The sequence below is a fragment of the Emydura macquarii genome, unplaced genomic scaffold (genome assembly GCF_026122565.2).
Source record: "Emydura macquarii macquarii isolate MOO-44397 ecotype Brisbane River unplaced genomic scaffold, CSIRO-AGI_Emac_v2 contig_295, whole genome shotgun sequence".
NCBI classification, from domain to species: Eukaryota; Metazoa; Chordata; order Testudines; family Chelidae; genus Emydura; species Emydura macquarii.
Window position 1 is genome coordinate 1,276,904 of NW_027130432.1, and position 27,786 is coordinate 1,304,689.

General features: G+C 37.9%; 1 protein-coding gene across 2 annotated transcripts in view; it reads right to left on the reverse strand.

Moving 5' to 3' along the window:
• ITFG1 (integrin alpha FG-GAP repeat containing 1) overlaps positions 1-27,786 on the reverse strand; it is a 196,656-nt gene that overhangs the window by 47,802 nt on the left and 121,068 nt on the right. For both annotated transcript variants that reach the window (XM_067550493.1, XM_067550483.1), the window contains 4 exons: positions 20,460-20,610; positions 16,819-16,927; positions 9,605-9,648; positions 151-229 (listed from right to left, as the gene is read on the reverse strand). In XM_067550493.1, the coding sequence (XP_067406594.1) occupies positions 151-229; positions 9,605-9,648; positions 16,819-16,927; positions 20,460-20,610 (383 nt within the window). The remainder of the gene's footprint in view (positions 1-150; positions 230-9,604; positions 9,649-16,818; positions 16,928-20,459; positions 20,611-27,786) is intronic.

A 27,786-nucleotide genomic window follows, 5' to 3' on the forward strand; every position in this document is an offset into this window, starting at 1 on the left:
TATTTGTGCCTTGTATATTGGAAGTATTGATCAAGAACAAACTGACCCATTTAATTTTAAGCATATTTTTTGTAACCTTGTGTAGGTTGCTGATGATTATGTGCAGAAAAATCATAATTACATATATTAAGAAATGAATACTGATCCTACCTGAACCATTTTTCAGATATCCATTTGCATCTACAGTTGTGTACATGATGTAAGGTCCAGGCTGATTTACACCAAAAGGCTGCAATACAAAGATGAAATTGTGTCCAAACTTTAATTAATTTTTTTCAAGTTTAGGAATTAGCATAGCGAAAATAATAAAGTAAAACTAAAGGCAAATTCTATGAGTTCATTGTTTAGATCATACCTTAGATATGGATAACTGTGGAACTCTTCAATTATTTTACTGTTAGTACTATATCAGAGTAGAGGTTAATTCATTTTCAGACTATGATACTCACTTTTCTATCTATAAGTAATAATACTGCTTTCAGTTAATTTCTAAACACTTCTAAAAGCTTTATTGTAAAAATACTTCTATAATACACTTGATCAAAAATGGTAATGTCTAAATGTGTTCACTCTATCATAGCATCTTTAGTTGTGGTTGATTTGACTAAATGCAATTGAATGATACAATGAATCCAGTCAGTTTCATGAAAAAGCAAAGTTTGGAACATTCTGCATCATTTTCAGATGCTTTTAGTCAATGATGCAGAAAACAGTAAGTGTTTCTAGTACTGATGCCGTTTCATCAACTACTGCGAATGTAAGGGGATGGTTGACTGCAACCTGACAGTTTGATTGAACTGTAGAAACTAGTGACAGAACTTAAATGAACTGATCATCTAGGGTTTAATGTCACAGACTGCACAAACAATGTTATTAGAATCTATTTTAAATTCTTTCCCCAAAATGAAACCAAATAAATATCAACCTTTTTCTCATAAAGGACATAATTTTGAGCTATTTGGCCGTTAACCAAAGTAACATGCTAGCAATCACTATGTAAGGTCTTTTCACAGTTTCAGTGTTAAGTATGGTTGCCCTGACACACATTATATATAACATAACAACAATATCTTATACATTGTTCAAATTATTTTTGACAATGTGAATACTTTCTCAGGTGAGACATATTATGGAGTGGTGATAGCCAATCCATATGTAAGGCTGCAACAGAATTCTATTGTAATCTTATTTTCAGTAGTCCTGAACCCTGTAAAATCCAGAAACAAAGGAATACAGGCTTCAAAATTGATAGGTTACATCTGGGGCTGAGTGTAAATATTTTTTCCGAGTCAGAAGTAAATTTGAGAAGGTATTCCTGAAGTATGACATCTCAGGAATTGAGGTATTTACCAGAGTTCAAAAATTCCATTTTAAAACCATTTTGTAGCAAAAAAGGAATAAAACTTAGTTTATTGTAGGTCTCTGGTTGAATTCCAGGGCAAAGGTCTCACGCTGATTTTAAATGACAGTATCAAAATGGAACACTGACTAAGACAAGCTAAAAATAGGTCTGATGACTGCTGGAAAAAGACAGTTACTTACATATATTTTAACTGTTGCTCTTTGAAATGTGGGTGCAGACCTGTATTCCACTCAGGTGTGTGCGTGCAAGGCGCACTGAAGCCAGGAGACTTTGCCTATGCAGTACCCATAGGAGTGGTACTTATACCATTTGGCTCTAGCCGCTCCCCATGGTATTTAAGGGCAGCAACGCCCTGATCCCCCTCAGTTCTTTCACTCTGAATGTCAAGAGTAAAGACTGTCATGTGGAGAAGGCAGAGTGTAGGCCACGGAATATATGTCTGTACCCACATTTCAAAGAACAACAGTTACAATACAGGTATGTAACTATCTTTTCTTCTTCAAGTGGATGCAGATGTGTATTCCACTCTGGTGATCCACAAGCAGTACTCGCAGGAGGTGTGGCTCGGAGTCTACTTAAACAATAGTTGCAACACTGCTTTCCTAAAGTTTGCATCTGACCTAGATGCAATGGTAATCACATAGTGCCTCATAAAAGTATGTGTAGAAGACCAGATAGCAGCCCTGAAATTGTACAATACTGAAAAATCACTGAGAATGCTATGTATGTAACTTGGGCCCTCATCGAATGAACCTGCAATCTCTGTGGAGGCATAGTCTGAACTACCTCATATGCTGATGTAATGTCAGAATTATCCACCTGGAATTTGTTTACAAAGAGATCTGCACAGGAGACAAACAGAGGAAGTGATGCCCAAAAAGTCTTAGTTCTGTCTAGGTAAAATGACAAACATCTTCTTGCATCCAACATGTGAAGTCACTGTTCATCTGCATTGGAGTGTGCTTTAAGAAAGAACACCAGTAAATAAATCAACTAGTTAAGAAGAAACTGTGAAAACACTTTTCAATACAAATTTTGGATGCAGCAGTAGGGCCTCTTTGTCCTTGAAAAACTACCTCTACAGGGGCTCTGGCATTAAGACCTATAGCTTGCATACTCTCCCTGCATACATAATAGCCAAAAGGAAGGAAATCTTCTAGCCAGAAGTGACAGAGAATAGGTTGTCAGGGTCTTGAACTGAGATCTCATAAGGGCAGCCAGAACAGCATTAAGGCCGCACAAGGAAACCAGTTCTTTCTCAGGCAAGTGAAGACTAATGACTCCCATTAGAAATCTCACTATCCCAGGGTTTGAGAAAATTGACTTCCCTTAGATAGGTGGATAAAAGGCCAAGATCACTGCTAAGTGAACCCTCAGTGAACTGATCAAGAGACCAGAAAACTGAAGGCATAATAAGTATTCCAAAATGTTCTCAATGCAGGCCAGCATCAGCTGAATCTTCTGAGCAAGAAACCAAACTGAAAATTGCTTCCACCTGGCCAAATAAGTCACCCTCGTAAAGGGCTTCCTACTGTTAAGCAACACGGGTTGAACAGCTTCCAAACATTGTTCCTCCTCTTCAAATAGTCATGCCACATCCACACCATGAAATGCACAGTGTTCACTGCTTGTTGCAAAACTCGACTGTGGTGCTGAGTCAGTAGGTTGGGATGAAGAGGAAGAAATATAAGAGGATGAACTGATAGACTGAGAAGGTCGGAGAACCAACATTGCCTCGGCCAAGCTAGAGCGATGAGAATCAATTTGGTATGCTCCAACTTCAGCTTAAGAATGATTTCTGGGATGACTGGAATAAGGGGGAAGGCATACCTCAGAGCAGACCCTCAACTGAGTTGGAAGGCATTGTTTAGGGACCTTGGGCTGAGACCTGCTTGAGAGCAGAACTGATGGCACTTCTTGTCTCTTATTACAAACAGGTCAATAGTCAGAATGCACCATTCCGCAAAGATAGACCTCAGCACACTGGACTTCCGAGACCACTAGTAATCTTAGGGGAAATTCCTGCTGAGGTGATCTGCCAATTGTTTCTGGATCCTCAGTAAGTGACCGACTGTGGGAATTATGCTCTCCTTGATTCAAAACTGCCAGAATTTCATTGCCTCCTGACACAGCTGGTGGGCAAGCACTCCATGTTGATATGGAGAGAAGATTCTAGTTTCAACCACAATCCCTGAATCTTCAATATCCCCAAATGCACTCCCCAATCTTTTAAGGAGGCATTGATGACTACAGTCGTGGTTGGAGGAAGACAAGTAAATGGAACACCTTGGCATACAATGGCTAGAGCTGTACACAACTGTAGAGAATGCAGCATTGACTGAGACACTCTTTTGTGCTTGTCCAATGATTGAGAACTCAGGTGATAGACTGACCTTAACCATACTTGAAGAGGATAAGGGAACAGTCTTGTATTCTGGACTGTACAGGTGCATGAAGTCAAATGGCCTAGTACACTTAAGCAGACACAGACTGTAGTTGAGGGTTGACATTGCAATTGATAAATTGCTAGAAATTGTTCATTCAGCAGAAATGCTCTCAAACTTATAGAATCTAGCAGGGCACCAATGAACTCAATTTTCTGAGTTGATATTAATGTCACCTTCCCTTTGTTCAAGATGAAATCTAGACAATCAAAGAGACAATGTAAACTAGACCGAGAGGACTTGCTCCCAGGACTTGCCTCTTACTAACCAATTGTCCAGGTACAGGAAGATATTAATTCCTTTCTGAGGCAAGCTGTCACTACAACCATGCATTTGGTAAAAACATTAGAAGCTAAGGACATGCCAAAGGGAACTACAGCACACTGATAGTGGTACCTCCCATTACAAACCTCAGAAATTTCCTGTGACTCGGGAGAATCATCACATGGAAATAGGAATCCTGAAGATCCAGGGCAGCAAACCAGTCATTGTGATTTAAAATGGGAAGGATGAATGTTAGGGCATCACACTTGGAACCGGTTCTGGAACACATGATGGAACTGAAAATGGTACCAAACCTGATGGGGTCTGTAGCACAGACAGTGCCAGTGCCAAAGACAGCATAAGCACCAATGAATTCTTTGGTACCATAAAGGACTTTGGCTGCAACTCTGCACCCTGAGTCTCAGGCAGCTCAAAATACAGTACTGATGAATGAGATAAGCTCTGTGATCAGACCAGACAGTGCCAAAGGCACAGAGGAGGAAGAAGCCATGACAGCTGAGTGCCTCTGAACCACTGGGGAATCAGGGATGTAGAAGCAATGCAGGTCTGAGGCCACCTAGTATGCGAATGGCAGAGAGACCATTGGTACTGGTGCCAACATTGTCAGTATTAGACTCAACAGCACCCCAGAATCGATGGCAGAGAATCCTCCCAGTGTTGATGCAGTACCAGGGAGCAGATAGACAGCCCAACTCCATCCCATGTCCTGGAGGAGTTCATGGTACTGTTCAGCACTTTTCTTAGAAGACGACAAGGAACCTCTCTGATCCCTGGAGTGGTCATCTTATGAGTCATCTTCCTCAGAGAAAGGAGAAACGTCTCTCTTCCTCCTAGTGGATGCATCAAATCTTGTACCCAGAGCAACATCTCCTGCTGGTTCTGAAGGGGACTGTAATACTGAATCAGTGCCAAGTGGGCCTCACAGCCTGCTTGAAAAGATGTTGCTTTAAGGGCAAATTTCTTGTCACCTGCGTTCTCTTGCACAATTTGCAGACACAGCATTTTTGTTTAATGTGTCCTTCTCCCAGGCACAACAAGGACTGTGTATGAGGGTCACTATTGAGGATAGCTACTCTTCATGACGGACAATGCTTATACCCTTGTGAGGGCATTGCTTTGGATAAATACCTAACTTAACTAAATACTAGAAATTAAACCTAAGGGTACTACTAAATTACATTAAACTATATTAATGGACAACTATATAAAATGAACTCTAATACCCTGTCTACACTTACCTCTGAGATTCGGCGGCAGTCGTGGGGAGTTACGCAAGCTACGCAAAAAACTTGCATAACTCCCATCGACTTCTCTGCTCCTCTTCAGTGTGCTGTCTTCACTGCACTGCGCCGACGGGAACCGCGTTCCCTTCGACGCAGCGCTACGCCACTTGCGAAGGTGGTCTTAGTACGTCGATTCCTGGATTGACTGAGCGGGTCTTCACTGACCGCTCAGTCAATCCAGAGAAATCGATCTGATGGCGGCGACTTTGCTGCCGTCAGTGTAGCCGTAGCCTCAGAAAACTTAGAAGTGAGGTAAATCATCACATGAGATGCTCCGACTCTAGCTGTGGGTAGAGAGAGGGAATTAAGGGGGGAGTTAGGTAGGAAGCTGCCCTTAAATAGACAGGGGAGAGGATAGAGCAAAGTTCTCTGGCTTCAGTGCACTGGGCATGTGCACATCTAAATGGAATACGTGTCTATAACACTTGAAGAAAAACCTAAGCTTTCATTTAAAAAAATATAGTGCTTTTCCTTTCGCAGACAGTCCTAAAAAATGTAAGCCAATTGTTAGGGAGACTTATCAACGGACAAAAGATTTTTTTCCCATTAGTCAAGATGTTATCCAGGTAAGCTGTTTATTTATAAAGACATTAAAAAGGAGGTTACAATACTAACTCTTTTGTAGGACCCTGATGTGTATTCTCAGCCTTAACTGGGAATACTAAATATCACTCAGCCTTACTGACATGCAATAGTCTGAAGATATACATGACTGTTGAAGAATAGGATGTGGCAAAATGTTGGACCCTGACCTTAAGGTGGGAATGTACAGAACTGAAACAAGAAGTAGGTAAGAGCTCTCTCAAATTCTTCTACCTTAATCAGTAGAACACTGTACATACTAGTTCAGATACCCAGTTACAGTCAGTTTACTTTAGTCCAATGAAAAAGGGTAAAAAATTATATGAAAGTGGACTGTAAAATTTATTCTCATTCTTATTTTTTTTTTAAATTAAGTTTGTTTTTATAATGTCAAAAATAAAAAACTGGAGGAAATAATTATAAAGGAACATTCTTGCTCAGAATTCCACAGTATTCAGTGATGTTGCCAAAAGTACTAAATACATAGGTTCTGGTTTGAAGAACAGCTGTTTAAAAAAAAAAAAAAATATATATATATATATATATGTGTGTGTACTGAAATTATTTTTCAGTACTATCTCTGGTACCAGGCAAAGGCAAAGACATTTTATATTATAATGAAAAGATTTTGGAGTACAAATCAAAGTGACACAAACACGTCTAGGGACTTACAATAATTTAAAAAGTGAACATAAGACAGAAGGAGAAAGCAATGGTAAAGTACATTCTTTATATATATTTTTTCAATTGTCAATACAGTTGTGATATCTGCTAACTTTTGGGAGGAGAAGGTAAAGAATACAAATAACCATTCAATTGGATGTGAACCTCAAAGAAACTCAAAAAGGGATAAATGGGAGGCAAATGTTTCAACTGCAATAAAGCCTTAGGGACCAAAGCCATCAGGCAACTTATCTAAAAGCAGTTTCATAAATTCGACCTGATATGATTTTCAAATTGATTTCTTAAAAAGTAAATTCAGGTTTATTCTGAGGTTGTACACCACAATATAGATTATTTTTGCAAATGGGCTGGAAGAGTTCAGTAAACTTTCTTAAATTGTCCTAGATGAACTAAGGTTTCTTCAATGTTTGTCTGTCCACATACGAAGAAAAACATGAGGCCACAGATGTAGTTTAATTAGGCCACCTTTTTATTCACTTATAATATCTGGAAATACCTAGCAACAATTTTACACTTCAGGAAGGAGGTGGTTGGCTCCATGCTCTTCAGGAGGCAGGAGTCCCAATCTCCCTTCCTCAGCCCCCAAAAAAGGGTCAAGAAAAGGAGGGGGGTTGGCTTCTCGCTGATGAGATGTAGGAGCCTCAAATGCCTCCTTTCTCACACTCCCTCAAGAATGTTTAAAGAATGCTTTCCTTCAGATCCTTTTCCAATCCATTTTATCCAATAACCATATCCCTTCCATACTGAGTACCTGCACTGGATAATTACCCGAAGTTGTGTGTGTTAAACGGCTATGTTATAATCAACCCTCTTATTCCATCCTACTGGGTCCCAGACCAGCTATGGGGAAGACCAATTTGGCAGTAAGGGAAAAATTCCTTCCCAGCTCCCCAAGGAAGAGAGGAAACAAGCACAATACCTACAGAAGGTGAAAAGAGAACCCAGTCCTTCTGTCAAGTACACCGGTGGCTGGATGCTGCCAGCTCAATACTGGTACAAAGCACCTCTAAAGGGCTCCATCCCCACTCTTCTGGTCAGCAGGAAAGGCAATGCAGAGATCTTATCCTAATGTCACCCCAACTGCTTCCTGCCCTTCCTGTCCATCTCTGTAAACTTTCCCTTCTCTCCCCACTTGCTGTAAGGGAGCCCTTAAAGGGGCTTCTTTTCTTCCAGCTAGCTAGACAAAGACCCAGTCACATAAAGGTTGCAGTGAGCATTAGTGCAGTGCACTAATACAATAGCATTGCTAGCAGATCCATAGTTAAAGTTTAGTTCAGTTTTTCAGATAAAGGGGAATTTACAACCCTTTTGTCAGGCATGAAAGTTATTGTTAATAATAACCAAAAAGACATTATTCTCTCTCAGACAGACATCTGCATTTATAAGACTGAATAGAAACGGAGAAGACAGGAAGATCTGGCAGTGATCTACACAGAGATAGTAGTCATGAAAATAAGGCACAGAAGAAGAGGGAGGTGACCAAAACCTGAGTAACACTTATGGACCGTATAGGTGTGAGGAGAAGTAGACACATTAAGGAAAACCTTGATGCAGATATGAGAACTGAATGTGTAAAGTGATTTTCACATTGATATGGTCACAAAAGGTTACTTATACTGTAGCAAACAGCTTCCTAATACTTTTTTTGTAGGGGAATTATATTTACATTCAAAACAGTATTGTTTAAGTGCCTGTGATGAGGTGTTCACCCCACACAAGGCCTGAAGGGGTAAATTAGGCCAATTAACATTAGGCTGTACCTGGAGGAGACCTAGGGGAGTACTAGGGTCTAACTGCAGATGAAATCCAGCTGGGGGAAGGAGGAGGGAAGGATCTAAGAGAGAGGAAGTTGGCAAGCTGAGGGAGGAAACATGCAGTTGCATTCCCTGATACAAGAAGAAGAGCAGGAAACTGCAAGGACAAAGTAGGAAGCAGTCCAGGAAAGGAGCAGTACAGGCTGGGAGAGTAACAGAGTCACATGGTTGAGGGTCCCTGAACTGGAATCCGGTGTAGAGGGAGGGCCCGGATTCCCCTACCAGCCACTGGGGGAGTGGACTGCCTGGGACAGTTGCCTCAAAGGACTTGAGATATCTCAAAAGGTGGGCAACTTTAATGTGACTTAGCTGGAGGACTAAGCTATGAGGAGGACAGTGCTACTGCCCCCGGCACATGAGACTCCATGGAGTAACTGAGGGAAACAACAGATTGAGTAAGCGCAGGAAGGGTCATCAGACCAGGTGGCAGAGCTAATTCCCCAGATGAGCCACAAAGAGGCTCTACTGAGCAGTGAGTAGAGCAGTTGTGCCACAGTGGCACTGAGTAGTAAACTTTCCCCAACATCTGTTTATTAATGTTCACTTCTGATGTGATCCCCTCTTTTTTTATTCCTTTGGCTGACTTTTTAATAGTCAGAATGGCTTGCTATTTCAACACAAAATGTCTCCTAAATAAACAAACAGATCTGAGTGAAAAATTAGTTCCATATGAAGCAATTTCTGGACTCCTAAATACTCCAATATAATCAGAGTCTTGTCAAAATGAAATTCTTATACATTATATAAACCCAAGTATTTAAAAACTGTTAATTTTACTTTCTTCAAGCTCCTCTTCCAGACCCACTTATACTGTGAATATGGAAAACTGCCAGCTAATAATAGCTAGGTGGATGGCATTAGTGATTACTGATATAAATTGTTCATGGTTTTTTTTAAACAGTCTGAAGATTTTGGAAGTAGCTAGTCTTTGGAACCAGATGTGCTTGTTATTGTTACTCCTACTCTTCCTCTCTCATTCCCTTAGTCAGTTACACCCACTTGCTGCTCTGTGTCTTAAGACAGACTGTAAACTCTTCCAAGCCCTGGCTGTTTCTTATGTGTTTGTACTGCAATCAGGACAAAAGGGCTCCATTCAGCCTGGGGACTCTGCACACAAATTTCATTCACAATGTAAATAATTATACTTACTGTTATTTTACAAGGGAAATCATTAGAACAGAGGCCACTAAGAACTGTGGAAAAACAGAAAAGAGATTTGTAATTATATTGTCATAAGATTTTACAGTAAGCATTATTCTCTCTGAAATCTATTAATGTATGGCATCAATTCAAGCCCCTCTATGGAGATAAATTTAGCTTGTCTCTCTTATAAAATAGTTAAGGAAGAGAATAAACTGCTGTTGTATAACTTACATTAACATTTAAAATGATTACTGATCCGTTTAAAGTATGCTACTTTGCAGAAACTAATTAGCTAATCTCTGCTCTATCTCACTTATTACCTGATTGGTTAGTGTAGTTCCAAAGATAGATTTGCCACTTAAGAAAAATGCAAACAAATTAAAATGTACGCTAAAAATAGTGCATTGTATACTCTGCTCATTATCTTCATATCATGTGTATTATGACTACTCTTACAGTTTACTTACTTTTTTTTTGGCAGATGAATAAAAGGAATCACTAAACTTTAAGGTGGTAATAAAACTGTTTATACGTGAAGAATTGTAATATATCTATCAAACCAAAATTCCTAACTATCATTTATCCCATCAGTTAGAAATTACTGTTATTGGCAAATGTATATAGCTGCACATCATACATATTGTATGTGACAGTTCTCTGACTATATGTTTAAATCTTACTAGATTAAAATATGTTGTCACTTAAATGCTTAGTTATAATTAACTAAAGGGAGGACATGAAAGCTGACTGATGCATAATCCAGGCTATTCTATCACATTACCTAGCAAATAAAATAAAAGTTCCTGGGAGCACACACTGGATCATTCTAATTGGAGAAGACCAAGATATCTCCTCCTCCTTTGCCCTGTCATTTCTGGATAGGTCTTTGAACAAGGGGTGTTATCTGTCCAAATTGTCTATTCACACAATGGTTCTTTCAGTGCATTGAGAGTTTGCACAAAGTACATCCAGCTTTTACTCAAGTGCCTGCTATTGCATTAAAATGTAACTTCTTCATGGCTTCCTGTAACACAAGTGAAAGTCTGACTCCCAGAGGTCAAATGGCTGCAGATTTGGATTCTGTCATTCCAATGTAGGTGTGTGCATATGTGGAGGGGTGGTGGAGTGCAAGCTCCAGAATTAAGGGCTCTCCAGTGAGAACACCAAACCTACAATCTACAGATAACTGACAGATCTGTGCATCGAACCTAAGTGGTGCTGTTGAAATGCTCTCCCAATGTCTAGCTGAGTTTTGGACCAGTAAGTACTGACATCAGAACTAACTAAAAAAATTCACAGTTGAATCTTTGGCATCACAAAACACTAGAATTTAAAATGTATGATAGGAAGCACTATTGGTCATTTCATTTAGCTGCACACAGATGTGAAACCCTCCCAAAAACAACAGCCCTCCCCAAACCCACTTATGCTTGATTTTGCGCACTGACCTGATTCATGATGTCAAGATTTGAACTTTGCCCAACTATGCAACAGGATCACACTATTAAGATGCTTATGTGTTTAGTCACTACTCTTAAATTGCTTTGGTAAGAGAACTTTACTTACACAATACTCAGTCCCATCTATAAAAACTCAACTCAATGATTGTTTTATGGTGGGTTGCAAATTGTTACAAAATGTATGTAACATAGAAATCTAAGTTTTTCCTGAGTCATAGCTATCAGTTAGTCCAACTGTAGACCAGAGGCAACAGAATATTGTTTTCTGAATTTTCATTAAGTCTGACTAATATGATCACAAGCTTTTGTTTAACTGGTAATCAATTTATAATCGCTACATTAATTGTTGTCATGGAGGTTAATCTGTGCTCCATCACAAAATTCGTTAGCTCATCTAAAGAATGGTTTGGGTAAATTAGCTGTGTTCATGTGACTGAACAATGTATCACAGCCCAGTTCTCTAAATATACTGGGGATATAAAAGCAGTGTCTGAATAATGCATGAATATACCAAATTTACAGCTAGTATTTTGTACAGGATATATAATTGTAATTTACCTGAAGAAAGTAGTATGTGATTGTCACAGTGTATAATGGACGTATTTTTATTATATAGGGTGAACACGCTAAAAATACGTGATTTACCTTAAGCTTCTTCTTAAATGGTTATCTATTAGTAATGTTCTGGCCTCTCCGCACTTTTTTTTTTTTAAAATAGAACAAATTTCTAAGTGGTTTTCAAGTTATAAAAATGTGCCTCTTGCTGATTACTGGTATAAAAGGCTAAACACATACAACACCTTCACCCACAAAACAAAGCATGCACACTCAGAAGTATGTGAGGCCATGTTACTTATAACATGCATTATGTTGACTTTCATGCATTGTTATATGCAAACATGGGATTTTGCAGAAGCAATGGTTGCCCCATGTTCTGAATATATGAAAAAAGCAAACAATGAAAAGGTATATTTTAAACATATTTTCTTGAACATAGCTCTATTTGTATTAGCAGAAAGTTGCTCCCCTACCACACGTGAACTTAATGAATAAAAATATGAAATATATGATTACATTTGACTATTTAGATAATATCGTAATATAAATATACTTAAGTGCTTACTATGTATGTTATTTCAGGATCTTCTGAAATACTATTTTACAGGTAATTGGCTCGTGGGGTTAAATTCTGTGCTGTGCCTCTCAGAGGCGCTGCAAAGAACTCAACAACTCAGGATGAGGGAGACCAAGGTAGCTTTGAGAGTTTATCTACATAGTAAAATTTTACCAGTTATACCAACATAGTAATACAGATGTAAGGACCCATGTGGACACTTTTTCCAGTAAAAGAGGAGTTATTTGGTTAAGTTTCCCGAGCAACGTACAGTAAACTAAAAAAAGGCATTCTGTTACTAGAATGAAAGAGTCCATATGGAGGACTATACCAGTAAAACTATTTGTTTAAATTCACACCTTAGGTTATATCAAAAATCCTTTCCAGTGTAGACAAGGGCTAAACCACCTTTTACCCTCCCACACCTAGACTGCTTCGTGGCCCCCCGTGTACTTTAATCAGCCCTTGGGTGACCTAAATTACAGCAATGCTGCATATGTTGAGGCTTAGGATATGTCTACACTGCCAGTTCCTTGGGGATCAATGCAGCAGGATCGATTGAGCAGGCTGTGTAGACCCGCTCAATTGACACCAGAAATGCTCCCCGAAAGGAGTAAGTCAGCGCAGTGAAGATGCTGTGATATGGCAACGTAAGTAAGTTGACAGGAGATACGCAAGCTACATTACGTAGTTTGCATACCTCCTGTCGACCGCTGGCAGCAATGTAGACCAGGCCTTAGTCCCTGACTGTCTTTCCTGTTCACAGCCCCACAGCCAGGATGCTCCCTTCACCAGGGCTTGTGAAAGGGTCCTTGGAAGGCAGCCTTATGACCGTCTTCCTCAGTTTGTGTGCTGGGAGAATCCACCACAAGCTGGATATGGGGCTTTTAGAGCCTCTTTATGCCTCCTGGTGCATTTTATCTGGTATAAAGGCGCTAAATCAGATGTAAAGCACAGCATCTTTGGAGTTTTAAAGTTATAATTCAATTAAATTTGCATTAATAGAGTGCTCAGTACAGATTTTTTCTGCTATCTTCCCCTTATATTTTCACAGTATTATGCATCCATAATATAACACATTTACCTCTGTGAATGTATATTCACAGCAATTAAATATATATATCCTTTGGACCTTAGATTCTAAGGTAGTCTTGTATCCTTCCTCCAGGTTCTTTTAAATACTTTCCAAATTTAAACAAAATTAATCATCATACCACAGGCACTACAATATTTAAGCACAACACCATACCCTAGAGTTTCTGCCTTAACTTTGCATTTCCTTTTCCACCTACCCCATTTTAAGTAAAACTACATTAGTTTTGTAGTGTGATGTTCAAAATAACCAGTCCTTGCCTTGCATTAGTGCCAAACAGTGTCATCGTATTACTTTCAATAATTTTGAAACTTTTTTCTAAGTTTGCTATTTAAAGGAACACTGACAACTTGAAATCAATTTAATTAAAAAACCCAAGTTAATAGGAGTTTGATATTAAATCTGCTTCTGACATCCTACCAATTTTTGTGGTTTTACAGTAATGTTTTTCTTTAAGATGTTTCTTTCCTCCCTGTTTCTCAGTGAAAGACCTAGACAAACAAGAGGAACTGACTGAACATTCAGGAAAAACAGTGAAACTGACTACATGAAATGTTATCAAGGTGTACACAGTAAATAAAAGTAATAAAAAAGGTATTTTCCACCCAAACCTCTTTAATTTATAATACCATTAGGTGTTACTTGAACAGAAGTGTGATTTTTAAGTTGCCCCTTTAAACAGTGATGTAAAGTCAATATTACATCTCTCTCAATAACAGCTTGGAGAGACTTAATGCTTGAGGAAATAGCTTGCTGACGATGAAAAAGAAGTCAAGGCTTTCATTAGCAGACCGCAAATTAATATCTCATTCACTTTTTATTTTCTTTGCTCTTTAATACCTTCAACAACATCTGTTCCTGAGCGCACTTTATCTTTGTGCCAAGACTTAAAGCTGGTTCAACCATGTAAAACATTCTGATTAAATGATGATACTCTAATAACCTGGTGCCAAATCTATGTATCTTTCAGAAGAAATCTGACTCTACAAAATTGCTCTTTTTAAAGTAATCAGTAGGTCTGCAATTTAAGATGTAAGAAACACAAATACCAGTTCAAAAGAAAACCAAGGGGAGTGAAAAAATGCATTTACAGGGTACATATCATTAATCTAAATTTTCTACTTCACAGCATACCCTTAAAATCAATATTTAATTTACATTTTTGCATAGGAGGGATCTAGGAGGAGTAAAATTGTTATGTAAAAACAGTTTTTTATATACTACATTGAACGAAATGCTCTCACACAAGGTTAAACATTGCACAACAAATTAATTTAACTAGGTGCACTAATGTACATTAAGTTAGTGCTATAATATGAAAACTGATCAAGATGAGTACCAAGTACACCTCTAATGTGGTGGTGTCAACTAAAAGCAGAAGTTACAGGGGTTGTACTTTCAGTATTTTTGAAGAGAAAGACAGAGCTGAGAGAAGGCCATATGACAATGGATAGAGAAGCCCAGGGATACAGGTTGAAACACAACTAAGGCCCTATCTACACTATGCAGAGAGTAGTGACAGCTCTGGTGGTATAACTCCATACCATAGATGCAGCCTAAGGCAACAGAAGAGGCTTTTCAGTTGCTGTAGAAAAAACAACTTTCTGAGTGACAGTAGCTTCTCCCATTGACCTGGGGGTTAGGCTGGTACAGCTATACCACTCAGGGTGTGGATTTTTCATACTGCAATGTGATGTAGCAATGTCACCTAAGTTTTAAGTGTAGATCAGCCCTAAGTCAAGATTCCCCTGGCTGCCTGTCCAGAAGAAAAATGCCATTGCAGTCGCCACATAACTACAGGAGCAGAAATCTATTCTATGGAAAAAGGAGAAGAACTATATATGGAACACAAATGGGTCCACATCTGATACTGTGTCAGTATTAAATAACAATGTTTATAGCCTTGTATGTGTGTAAATCACAACTGGGATTATCCCTCAACTTATTATTTTTGTATTTGTTTAAAAAAAAAAAATTAGAAGCTCCAGGGTACAGAAAATTTAGTGATGTATTATCCAAATAGAGCCCAATTTGCAAATGGGATATAAACAGGTAAAAGTCAGGGGCTAAGTAATTTATAACCCACAGACTAAATTTATACACACAGATTTTCCATCTTGGTGCAGAACTGTGCATTGCCATTTATTGTTCATTTTCAATAGTGGAACAAATATTTGTATAAGGTACATTTGACACCTAGTTAACAAATGAAACTGACTTCCTGTCTTTAAATTCCAGCTTTTTGAAGTGGACCTTAGTTGTTCTCCAGACATGTCTTTGTAAGTTTGGAATGTACAGCAAATCAGAATCAGGTGAAGCATCGGTTCGGGACAAGCTGCTAGGGAAATCTAGTTTCAATTCGATTTTACATATGTGGGTTTTTGTTCCCTTTATGATTTTTGTTCACCCACTCACAATGGATTCCCAGTGGTGCACAGAACTCCACAATAAGAACTGCAGCCAATACTCTTAGGACTGAGGATGAGCTATACAAGTTTCTCTGAAAAACCATCCAACATCAAAAGCTTCTCTTGTTTTTGAGTTTCAGAAGTTACCGATTTTGGCCTAGTTTCAGTGTTGGAAGCTTTTATGTGGCCTGCCCAGCAGTCTCAGCACAGACTTCACCTATATGATCATTTCCAGAGGGGTAGCCGTGTTAGTCTGTATACAGCAAAAAAAATATATATATATATATGATCTTTGGAAGCCAGTTTCTCTACAGCTTCTTTAACTGCCTCAGTCTGGATACCCACAGGCCAGATGGGAGTCCAATTTTGCTGCAGCTTGCTCAACCATCTCTGCATGGACTTTGCTCATGTGCTTGTGGGAACCAAGTTTAACTTCAGCTTGCTCAACTGTCCTGGTGTGGACCTTTCTCACAAGCCAGCTGGGAGTTGAATTCCTGTATCCTGCTATCACTGTGTGCAATTTCTGAGTGGGAAAAAGGTGAAAGAAGCAATGCTGTCCTTCAAATCCTCTTTAGAAAATCAAAAGCTTTTGAGTTTAACAATTCTAAGGAAAAAACCATTGAAGCTAATGAAGAAGCAGAAAAATGTAATTAAGAATCTTAAAGCATGTGTCACTTGGAGCAAGAGAATTCTGGAGTGTTCCTCCTAAGAGGCAAGCCTAAGACCAGACTCTCAGTGAAAATCTGGCCTGCCTCCAGTTGCCATGTACATGTGGAACGCCCTACGGTGGAGACTCACCAATATGGAGGGTACTGCAAATATTATTTTAAGATACTGTTGGTAAAAATTTGTGTTTAAAATACTTGACTGTGTCCTTTGAAATGAATTAACTAAATATAAAAATAGGAAACAGCTTTGAAAACAAGGATAAATAAATAAATGAAGGATAGAACACTGTATAATATTTAGAATTCACATATAATATTTAGAATTTTTATCTGCAATAGCCCCCTACATTTTTAAGACTTTTGATACATTAATATTACTAAGCTTTTCTTTTCTAGCATTATCACACTTAGTATAATAGTTAAAGTATTGATATTGCTTTCATGAAGTCCCATTTTGATGTTATGGTGATCGCTTACCAATAACTTTAACAAAATAAGCATCTGCTTCAAAGTTATTCTTTAATGTGTGGATGACCAAGTCACTGTTGAAATAGCCTTTACTTAGTATAATGATATCCAATATCCCCTGTGAGGAAAAGATCAAAAGGTTATACTAAAATAGCAAACTAAATAACATCTAAATACAGCAAACATAAATCCTCTTATAGAGATAAATTGAGAAATATTTTGAGTGCTTAGTGAAATTTATAAGACCCCAAACAACATTAATTTCATATTAAGATTCTAAATAATATAGATTAAATAATTACATGTAACAAAATGGAATCAGTTTTCTTCTCCACTCTCTCATCCCAAGTCAGAGGAGAGGGGCAAATGAGACTTTAAAGCTCCTTTTAGAGTTCTGAACAACTTTCCCCCTTGACATCCCCATTTCTCAAAAGCCATGTGCACCTTGGACAGCTGAAAATTACTCCCTCTGAAGCCCAATGGTTGTTGGACAATGAAGGGACGTTCTCCCAGATTCTGTTTGCTTATGAGCAAGCTCTGTTCTCAACTTGCATTCCTACTGTAGCATGTTGTCAGGTAAACAAATGGCCAGGCCAAGTTGAGGAGTTTTAACTATTTGCATATAAAGTGGTTACTACTAAAACAAATATGAAATACCTGAAATAACTATAGTATCAGTTGGCAAGTTTTGTTTTTAAATGATACCAGCTATATATAAATAAACATTTAAACAAGGATTTTTCTTAGTTAAGTTTAGATTGAAAACATACCTACCTGAAGAATACTTGATTTTAGTAATGTTTTTCTTTGTTAAACTAATCTTTGCAGGGACACATCAAAAAAATTAAAGAAAAAATAAAACAACCAATGTTGTGTGATGAATTAATTTAACTGGTTTAACTATGTATGTAACTATCAAAGCATGGCTGCTAGTTTTCTTGTATTAAGTCAGATGCTTGTGAGACAGCTCTGTCTATAAGCTCCAAATATTATGTCAGCTCTGCAGAGGACAATTTTTTTGTTTTACTTTTAAGTTGAGAGGCTGTCCGGGTGAATTACCAGCAACTGACACTTGATTTGAACAAGGGAGGGTGATCTTGGCCTTCAATTCAAAGCTCTCTAAGGAGTTAAACTGGAGAATCAAATGACTCAAAACCATCACATAGTTTAACCCCAGTGGATCTTGTCAGAAAGGTATTGGCTCAGTGACTGCTATGGAGCCAAATTAGCAGAGATACAAACAGTTTTGGAAGAATGACATTCAGAGGTAGTAAGGTTAACTCCTCTGATCATTTGCGTTGGTTTCCTTCCATAATATTTCTGTTCTTTGCTTCATTTCTGTATATATTAATGTAACTAAATATCATCAAATGAGTTGCTTAAAAAGGAAAAGATAGATAAAGATACAATAATCATTTTAATCTACATTTGGATGCGGCAAAGAGTAACAGTCAGGAATCAGATATAACAACTGCCTTGAGGAAGTAAAATGCCCTCCAAACAATTTGGAGGACTTAGAAGGGTTATTTATGAACATAGCTTTTAAGAAAAATGTAATTTAAAAAATGGTGTCCTTTAAAAGGTAGGTTCTTTTTTCTAAAGCTATGATTGAAATCATGAATTTAAGACTTACAAGTCAGGTTTGAAGTTGTCTGTTTTTAGGTACAGTAACAATGGAAGTGTCACTAAATTTTTGTAAATCAATTATAGACAACAATTTACACACAAGTGTCTCTAATTGAAACAGATTTTGCTTTCTAAGGGCTAGACTGTCTCTAAGGCTCAGCTCCATGTTAGGTGCATCACCCCAGGAGAACCCAGGTAAGGAGTTTTACAGTTACCTCCATGCTCCCTGTGCCCAATTTTATCTGGGGGGATTAGGGGCAAGGAAAGGGGGAAGTAGCTTACTGGATCTCTGAAACTTATTGCACCCTAACAAGCAGATGGAGGTGCGAGAAAGATCTAGGCTTTGTCTATTCACCAGGGAGAGTATCAGGCATAGAGTCCCTGTCTTTTCTTAGATCTTATGGCGTTTACATGGGGGCAAAGGTTTTACTCCCTCTTACTACTCTATCCACCAAATAAGGGTAAATTACAAATTACCTTGTTTAAAGCAGATTGTGTAGTTTATATCAGAAACCCAGTTTTTCAAAAATGAGTGCTCACAAAGCACAAAAATGTGTACTTTGACTGCATGTGCAAATCATGTACTTAATGCACAAATGGCCAGTTATGCACCTACAAAGACATTCCAAAAGTAATTAGGAAACACATTTTAAAAAAAAATCAGATCTTTTATTACAAGTAAGACTGAGCACCAGGAGTTTAAAGCCAAAACTTTTAAGTGAAAGAACTGGATTTTCACTGCTTTGCAACCAAAACCAAATATGCCCCCTATTTACCTGAAACTGGCCTCAGGCCAACACTTGCTAAATTTGCAAACTGAGCTAAACTTTCAGGTTCGTACTAAGATCTAAATTTGTGTCAGGTTTGGGGTTTTCTTATCTAATTTTGCACTGCTTTAGTAAACAGGCAACATTATATACAAAGTGCCATGTACTGTGTAATGCCAATGAATCCTTCATGACCTTTATTGGGAATTACTTTACTTTTATGAATTCTTAACATAAAACACAGCTGTGCTAAGTAGTTCTCAGCTTTACACTTAATGATATTTTAAAGTACTTATTTCAACCTAAAATATTGGGTAAAATGAAAATAGTTTACAAAGTTTTAGAGGACAGCAAAGATTGACAATCACTTTTAGACCTTGTAATCCTATCTTACTTTCAAGAAGGTCTAAAGATGCAATGGGCAGTTTATTTGGGGGCCAGATGGAGAATATAGAAAAAGATGGCCTACGGGTAGTTTTGGGACTCAAAGCTAATCAGGGCATGGAGATAACTGAAGGTTTAGAAGTCAGACAGGAAGTAGAATTTAGGGAAGGTCTGGCATTGAGATAGAGATCATGTTTTATATAATTGTGTGTTTTATGCATGGGGTAGTTTTGCATGATGGTTTGGGTGACTGGACTGGGAGCTTGTCAAAGGTTATGGTCATCGGGACAGAAGGAGTCCCTGCTAGAGATGGGTTGGAGTGCTTCTTGAAATGCACATTTAAGGGTTAAAACAGCAATCATTGCAGCTTGGATAGAGTGATTCTGGTGGTTGTAGTTGGGGTATAATACTACAATGAGTTTACTTGGTCTAAGATTTAATATTAAATGCCAAACTCTCTTAATGGAGCAATAAATTATTTTTCACTCAACAAAGTAGTAAATCTTTGGGTATTTTGGTTAAACAGTCATTTATAGAGTAAGAAGCCTTTTTACTCTAGTGATAAGAATATCAAAGGGCTGCTGAAGTCCCTTCTTAGTATAAATGTAAAAAAAAATGTATACCCCCAAAACTTAATAAACATGAATCTAGTCAAGGTATTTGTATCACTTAGTGTATCAATCAGACAGTTCTTTCATAAATTTATTTTGCTTACCCTTCAACTTTAAAGGACTTGTTTTAATTAACTCATTAGCTTTCATTAGCATTTTAGTTTTTCCAATCACATGCTAAATAGTATTTTAGAATGAAAACTGGAGTGAGAATGGGCAGATGGCAATTAAAAGCAGAAACAGTGAAGTGTGCTAAACTCACATCTTCATAAATGTCAAAGAAGGTTGCCACCACGGCATCTTTGATTTGATTTAGATCTGAGAGCTCCCAGTAGACTTTAAACATACGATGTACACTCCTGCAGCTTGCATTCTTGCATTGGACATTCTCTAATAAAAATGCCTGCTGATTGCTGTAAAAGAAAAAGACATTTAACAGCTTATCCCACATAAAGTAAGAGTCTGTATATAATCCTTCATATGTAATCTCTGCTACTTAAATATTTTTAACTTCTTATCTATTGAAGAGCAACTATAATAAAAAGAAGCAAACAATTGGTGGATACTTTAAATCTACATACAGTAGATACTGTACATAAAAGCCAAAGTCACAATAATCATGCAACCCTTGTCTAACCCAGTGAATTAAAGTAGACAAATAGATGACGCAACCAGCAGGAATTATTTCACTAATCACCCCCCTGAAAGATAACTTTTTCACTTTATCTTGGAGCAGAGGCCATTTGTACTGAAGTGATTTAAGGATTGAAGGGAGAGTGAAGAAGCCTGGTCCAGGAGTAGAAAGTATTGTTGATATTTTCCAATCCAATTAATAAAAATATTTTAATGTTTGATAATGTACAGCCCAAAGAAGTATTTCCTTTAATAAAAATGTAACAAATACTACTTAAAATGAAGAAAATTAATCTCTCTCTCTTATATCCATATATCAACGACTTTATGAATAAAATGACTCTCGTAGGGTTTAGGAATTTTTTGTTCAAATTTAAGGTTACCCTAATTTCCTAATCAATACATTTTTCATTACTGTTTTAAAATAATAACTTCTATACCAATGGTACAATAAAAAACAAATACATAAATAAACTGAATTAGATATTTGCTATCCTACAAAAAGACAAATAATACAACGAAGTTGTGATAGGACAACAAAAGAGAATGAAACCTGGGTACCAACCCATCAATATAATCTTTCTAGAGATTTAACAAATGCATAGACCTTTGCCTTTGTCTTATAAAGTCCCCTCTCCCTCCCCCCCGTTTATCCTAAACTTTCCCTTGAAATTTGGGAGAAAGCAGGTCGATGTTTGTAGTTAACAAACATTAAAACAATATCCAGATGAACAGACGAAAGTTTGTGAATTAGGGGGCGGGGCAATGCTCACTCCATACTCACAAAATCTTACAAATTTGCCAGTGTATCAGGTTATTTGCTACATTTGGGTATGACAGACTGTGGAGGGAAACAGACAATGGGTAGACAACTGTAGTAATAGAGAGGGCTTTTGCCATGTCTCAATCAAAGATTGACAGATGAAAATATTGGTGTTTACACTGCATTATTCATGTGTCTCACAGGGTGACTGGCCCCTCTAAGAGGGAGTGGGATCCGGGGTATGTGGATTAAACTGCTGCCCAATAGGGTTTAAGAGAAGACCTGGGCCTTATAAAAGGGGAGACAGCTGCGGGGTCTTGGCAGATGCCTGCAGACACTTCAGGTAGTAAGAAGATTCCTGCAGAGCTCTGAGTCAACAAGGGGAAGGTCTGTGGAGAAGGCCAAACTCCAGGTAAAAGGTGCTGCTAAGAAAGTAGGAAGACAGACCCTCATGGAGGAGGAGCTGTCCCCATCTTGGGACTGGATGAAAGAAAGAAACTTTTAAACAAAGGACAGACCCTCAGGGAGGATGGGCTGGGCCAACCTGAAATAGGGATGAAGACTTTGTAAGTTTAAGTTTTGTTCTGAAAGACTTTGTGCAGGACTTAATAAACTGGGCACCAGAAAGGGGAATGTTTTGAATATCTGGCCTGTATGGACTTAAGAAAGCCTGAGTTAAGGGTTCAGCAAAGCCTAGCTAGCGAGTGGGGGTGCTACAAGGTGCGTTACAATCTGTGACGAATATCAGCTAATTAATCCTTACAAAACTTCTGTGAGGTAAGTAGTATTTCCATTTTTACAGAGTAGGAAACAAACTGAAGCAGAAAAACAACATGACTTGATGCCCAAGGCCACAAAGGAAGTGGTTGTCACAGCAAGGGTTAAAATTGAGGTTTTGTTTTTGGTTTCCAGTCTTATGCTCCAGTCAAGTTTTTGTTTTTTGAATAAAATACAGACTAGCTACTTGCTAGCCTCTCACATTATCTGACTACAGAATGAGTTTCACATTTAAGAAGGATTTAAAAAAAGAAAAAAAAAAAAGATTTGGACAAGGCATATTTAGTTGCCTGGATGAAAAGCAGGATTAATAAAAGTGAGAGAGATTCTGGCAACATACAATCCATCATAAGAATTCTGCCCAATACAGACATAGAGTAGCAGCAGAGGAGACTTTATATAGCTACCAGTAGAAGAGATGTAGGCAACAATACACAATTTTCTGAAACATTATTATTTGTGCTGTGGTAGTGACTTGAGGCTTCAATCAAGATCAGGTCCCCCTTGTTCCTGACTGCTTTCCAAACACTTAGGAAGACAGCCCCTGCCTTAAGGAGCTTATAACCTGAACTCACAAAAATACAACAATATCTGAAAAACTATGCATCACGTTACATCAAGAGAGAAGTGCACACACTGAGAGAGGTAGACATCCAAGTATCACCTACTTAATAATTTTAGGTGTTTTTAAACACTTCAATCGGCATAGTATCTAGGTGCCATATATACAAATTAAGAGTAACACTTCCATCCAAAGAGCTCTAATCCCCACCATTTATTAAATTTGCTTCAGAGTGGTGTTCTCGGCTGTGGCTCCATAAGAGACAATCCTGACTATTCTGCAGTCACTGGCTACTGAAGAGATGTGATCTTGCATTTCTTTGTGCACAACTAGATAAACTTTCATAGGGCATTCCAAAAGTGGCATTTGTCAATGAGACACAGCATCCACAGCCACAAGAGTTTCATCAAAGGCCTAGTCACTGAAGGCAGCTGTGGCTATGGAGAACACAGTGATATGTGGACTCTAAAATAATAGTTATAAAGTAAACAGATATATTAGTCTTACATGTTTTTTGCTGGGGGAGTTAAATACTAACATTTGGTTTTCTCTAATCTCACAACTCCCAAATTTTCTGTAACTTAAAAAAAACCCTGTCAGTGTAAGCTTGTCTGCTGGTTTCCTTAAAATACTTGAATGCAGTATCATCTGCACCAATAAGATACACATTTTTCAAATATCTCATTGTCTATTCATTGTTAACAGCTATTTTTTATCTGGATATATTTCATAAGGAAATTTTGAAGCTATAAAGCTTGTTTCTCTGCACAGGTCATAACATCTGTGTTATTTTTCACTAAATTGTGACTTGATGGTGTCTGTGCATTGTTCTAGGCTGTCAATGTGCAATGTTAAATTATCTAATTTCTTCTCAGGCAAATTACCTTACAGATCATTGAATTTTGAGTGTATTTCCCCTCAGAGACTGTGGGTCTACTTCATTCATTCTTGCCTCAAGTAAGAATGGTTATTCCATTTTGACCTCTATTTTATACAACTTTTGACCTTTAAGCTGCTGAAGTGTCTTGTGGCCTAGAAAAAATCATGATGATCATTTACAGAGTATGTCTGTGCCCCCACTTAACAAGGAAACAGGAAATCCACAAGCAAAACTGTGTCAGAAAGATAAGAAGGAAAATGAACAAGTTTGCAGGAACATAAGGAAACAAACATTTGCAGAGAAGCTGCTCTAAAATACGGTGTGCTTGGTTGATAACAAGCCTTATTAGCATTATTTGCCAGAAGATTTAATAAAACAAAAGTCTTTTAAATATTTTCCTGCTGACTCTGTAAACAGTTTCAGCCCAAGTCTAAGCTGTAAAAAGGCAAAGAAGTTCATAAGGAATATATCAATTAACATTGCTGAATAGGCTCCAATCTCTTGTATAACTGGTTTAATTGCAACTGAATACACTTCAGTGTTATCCATTTATTGGATGTTTTTAAGCCCAAGCATTTAGAATGGTAGAGGTGGGGAGGGGATTAAAAATGAGCATGTTTTCCTGAATCAATCAGTTCTACTAACATATATTTTAACAATTCTGATATATAGAATTTAAAGTTGGGTGCTGAGGCTCCAGGTAAAATGAGGAATGATTTCCTGGGACACCTGCTAGGAAGAATTAACCTTTGGTGTGAATGACTGCGGTTTGAAGAAGAGTATTGTTCTTTTGGAAGCAAAGATTTTAATATCTTTTCTTTTGCCAGTGACCGTAATGAAGAAGCATGTATTAATGGAAAGAAGGAGATTTAGATGGCATTGTTTTGAATGGGTGGCATTTGAATGAACTTGTAGCACTGTGAGATCTCAGGGCAGGAAGATGGACTAATCTTCAGTTTGAACACATGTGCTCCCCTAAGGAACCCTCTATACCAAGGACCAATCTACCAGAGATTTGAATAAATCTGCATTTGAGACGCAGTTGATTACACAGAAGTGAAATATGACAGGAAAAGGGCTTAGACTTGGACCATCTTGGTAGGAAAGCCAGAAAAGATGGTATGCTTGGCTGCTTACAGACAACCTTTCTATCTTGATCTCAGTAGGAGAACACTGTCCAAACCCATGTATGGGTCAAAAGGGTGGAAGGTCTGAATGAATAGCCCACCATAGACTAAGCTCACCATAAGACTTGCTTCCAATAACCAAACTTTCAGGCTCAAATAGCCTTGATTGGGATGTAAGAGTGAAACCTCGGTTATGATGTCCAGTCGTGATAGGAAGACAGCGTGGAGACTTCAGTGGTATTTCCACTAGATCTGAATACTATTGCCTCCTTGACCAGTTTAGGGATGACAGAATGAATAACATTTCCCCTACTTTTTTATTTTCTGATCATTCTTCCTAGCAAAGAGTAAAAGGGACAATAGATTTTTTTGGCAATCTGTGACCCAGAGCATGCATTCCCAATGACCTGTAGTCTTCCCTAGTAAGGAAAAGTTTCTGATTTGTGTTCAGCTGGATGGGAATACATCCATCGGGGGATGGCTTTCCTCCCCAGATATTAGCTGGAATACTATTTGGTTCAGGGACCATTTCACACTGTTTTTTCACTATGTATCCCTATCATAGTGATCATTCTGATGAAGGCAAGACCATTGTCTGCCTAGGATAATCTGCATCACTTTAGCAGTTAGAGTGGAGTTACTATATATTTTTTATCAATTTAAGTATGCTACAGTCATTGCCCTAGTTTATATCAGGTAACACAAGCCTCATCCTCAAGTGGTCATGAAGAGAAAACCTGACTCTTCTCTTCCTTAGAAAGTTGGGGCTCGGGGCCCCTTTCACCTTGACAATATTCTCTATTTATTGAAGTGCCCTAAGTCTGCTCCCCAACATCAAAGACTACCATCCATAGCCAGTATTTTGGGGTGTGGATTTTCTTTGAAAAAAGTCACTCATTTTCCAGGGTTTCAAGCCAGAGTTGGAGCCTGGTCACTCAACTACCATGGCTCTTACTGGCAGCAACATGGAGTCCATGGATCTGACTGCCATTGTTTATTTTGTTTGTCATGTACTTGAATTTGCTGTGGTTTTGTGTGCGTCAGAGAAGGCTTTTCAGGTTGTCACAGCTGGACCTTATGGCACTAGAAAAAAAACACACTTGCCAATGAGGACTCTAAAGGCTGCTGAAGAAGCTTCAAAATGCCTCCTGAAGGGTGGCTTTTATCTTTCTGTCTACAGTGTATTTTGGGATTAATTCCTCTAGTAGGAATTATCATGCTCTTTTCCATGGATGCTACTGGTGTATCACCTTTTAGGAGGATGAAAAGAGAATAATTGGAAGAAGGCAAAACATAACCCTGAGAGAGCTCAGACTGTTCTCTTGGGGGAAAAAAAAGGTAAGTCATAAAGAAGAAGCATCTCCTCGAAGAAGAAACACTTCTTGGCTTTCTGCTTCCCTCATTTAGCCTTCTCCACAAAAAGGAAAAGAAGGAGCAGGTGCAAAGAAGCCCACTTGGGCAGCTATGCCAGTGAAACGTTGATCCCTTCCAAGGGAGAAAAAAAATTTGGGGGGAAAGATTTTGCTTGCTGCTGCCCCCAAAACAGATTTAAACACTACAATTGCAATGGATAAGATGGAAGTACTGAATTGCTGCTCTGCTTACAATATCATAGGCAAAGACTCTGGTCAAAAAATCAAGGGGTTTGGCTGAGACCTACAACCTTTTAGATGAGTCCGAAACACCTTGTGTATCTTCAGAAAGAGATACATAACCAAATGTCTAAGTTTGGGGAAGAAGCTGGAGTCCAGAAATATAGTTTGTTTGGTTTTTTTAAAAAAAACAACCATTCTCTTAGCCTGATAATTTGAGGTGTGCTATCGGTTATGTTATATGAATCCCCTTCTTTCCTGCTGTATTAAAACTTCTTGTACAAAACGCCTGACTCAATTATTTGTTTATGCTACATTCCACATTTTAATTAAACTTTTATAAAACTTTGAGCATCTTTCAACAATTTTGTTCTTTAAAAAAATTGTCAAGAATATTTTTGCATTTATATCTAGTATGAATCATCACCATTTTATTACCTCTTCAATTTTTCTGACATTATATGGTCTAAACCTAATACCACAACTCATCATCATAAAAAATGGTAGCATATTATAATTTCTTTATGTATTATATTAGTTCCTTGTCAGGTTAGGCTAATATATATGGTGACATAGCTCAAGCATAACATTGTTTCTATTTATCTTTTTCATCATATTGTGATACAATCATTTGTTAATGGATGTTTGTTACTTTGCAAGAAATTTCACTGAGGCTTTCTCCTAATTTAGTTTCCAACCACAATATTCTGTTTTATCATTTAATAAAAATTAGCATTTAATCATTTACAAGATAGATGTTTTTTCAGATTTGTATTGCATCATATGCATAGAGAACAGTATTGTTCAAGACTGAACTATTTACCCTATATGTGATGGAAACCACAGGAAACGTATTTACTACTGTATCCTACATTTTCCTTCCTTGGTTATCTGAATGCCTTTCTAATGAAGAATATAGTCAAGAAATATGGTCCCTTGCCAAAAAAATATATCCAACTCACAGTATGGACAAACAATAATGGAAATTACATTGCAAAAGAAGAAACACTAGGAAATATATTAATAGTAAAATGGCATTGAGAAAGGCAAGAAAAATTGGAAGGCAGGGAACATTGCAAATAAATAGGTGATGTAAGGACAAACAGATGTTGAAAGCTGAGAACCACATAAGTAGAAAAATGTCCAGTAGATGGAGGAAAAAAACACAAATTCACAGATTGAGTCTCTCATAGATGAGCAGCAAGATTTCAGAGAACCTTTAATCAGTGTACGCTTTAACAAGTCTCTCTCTGTT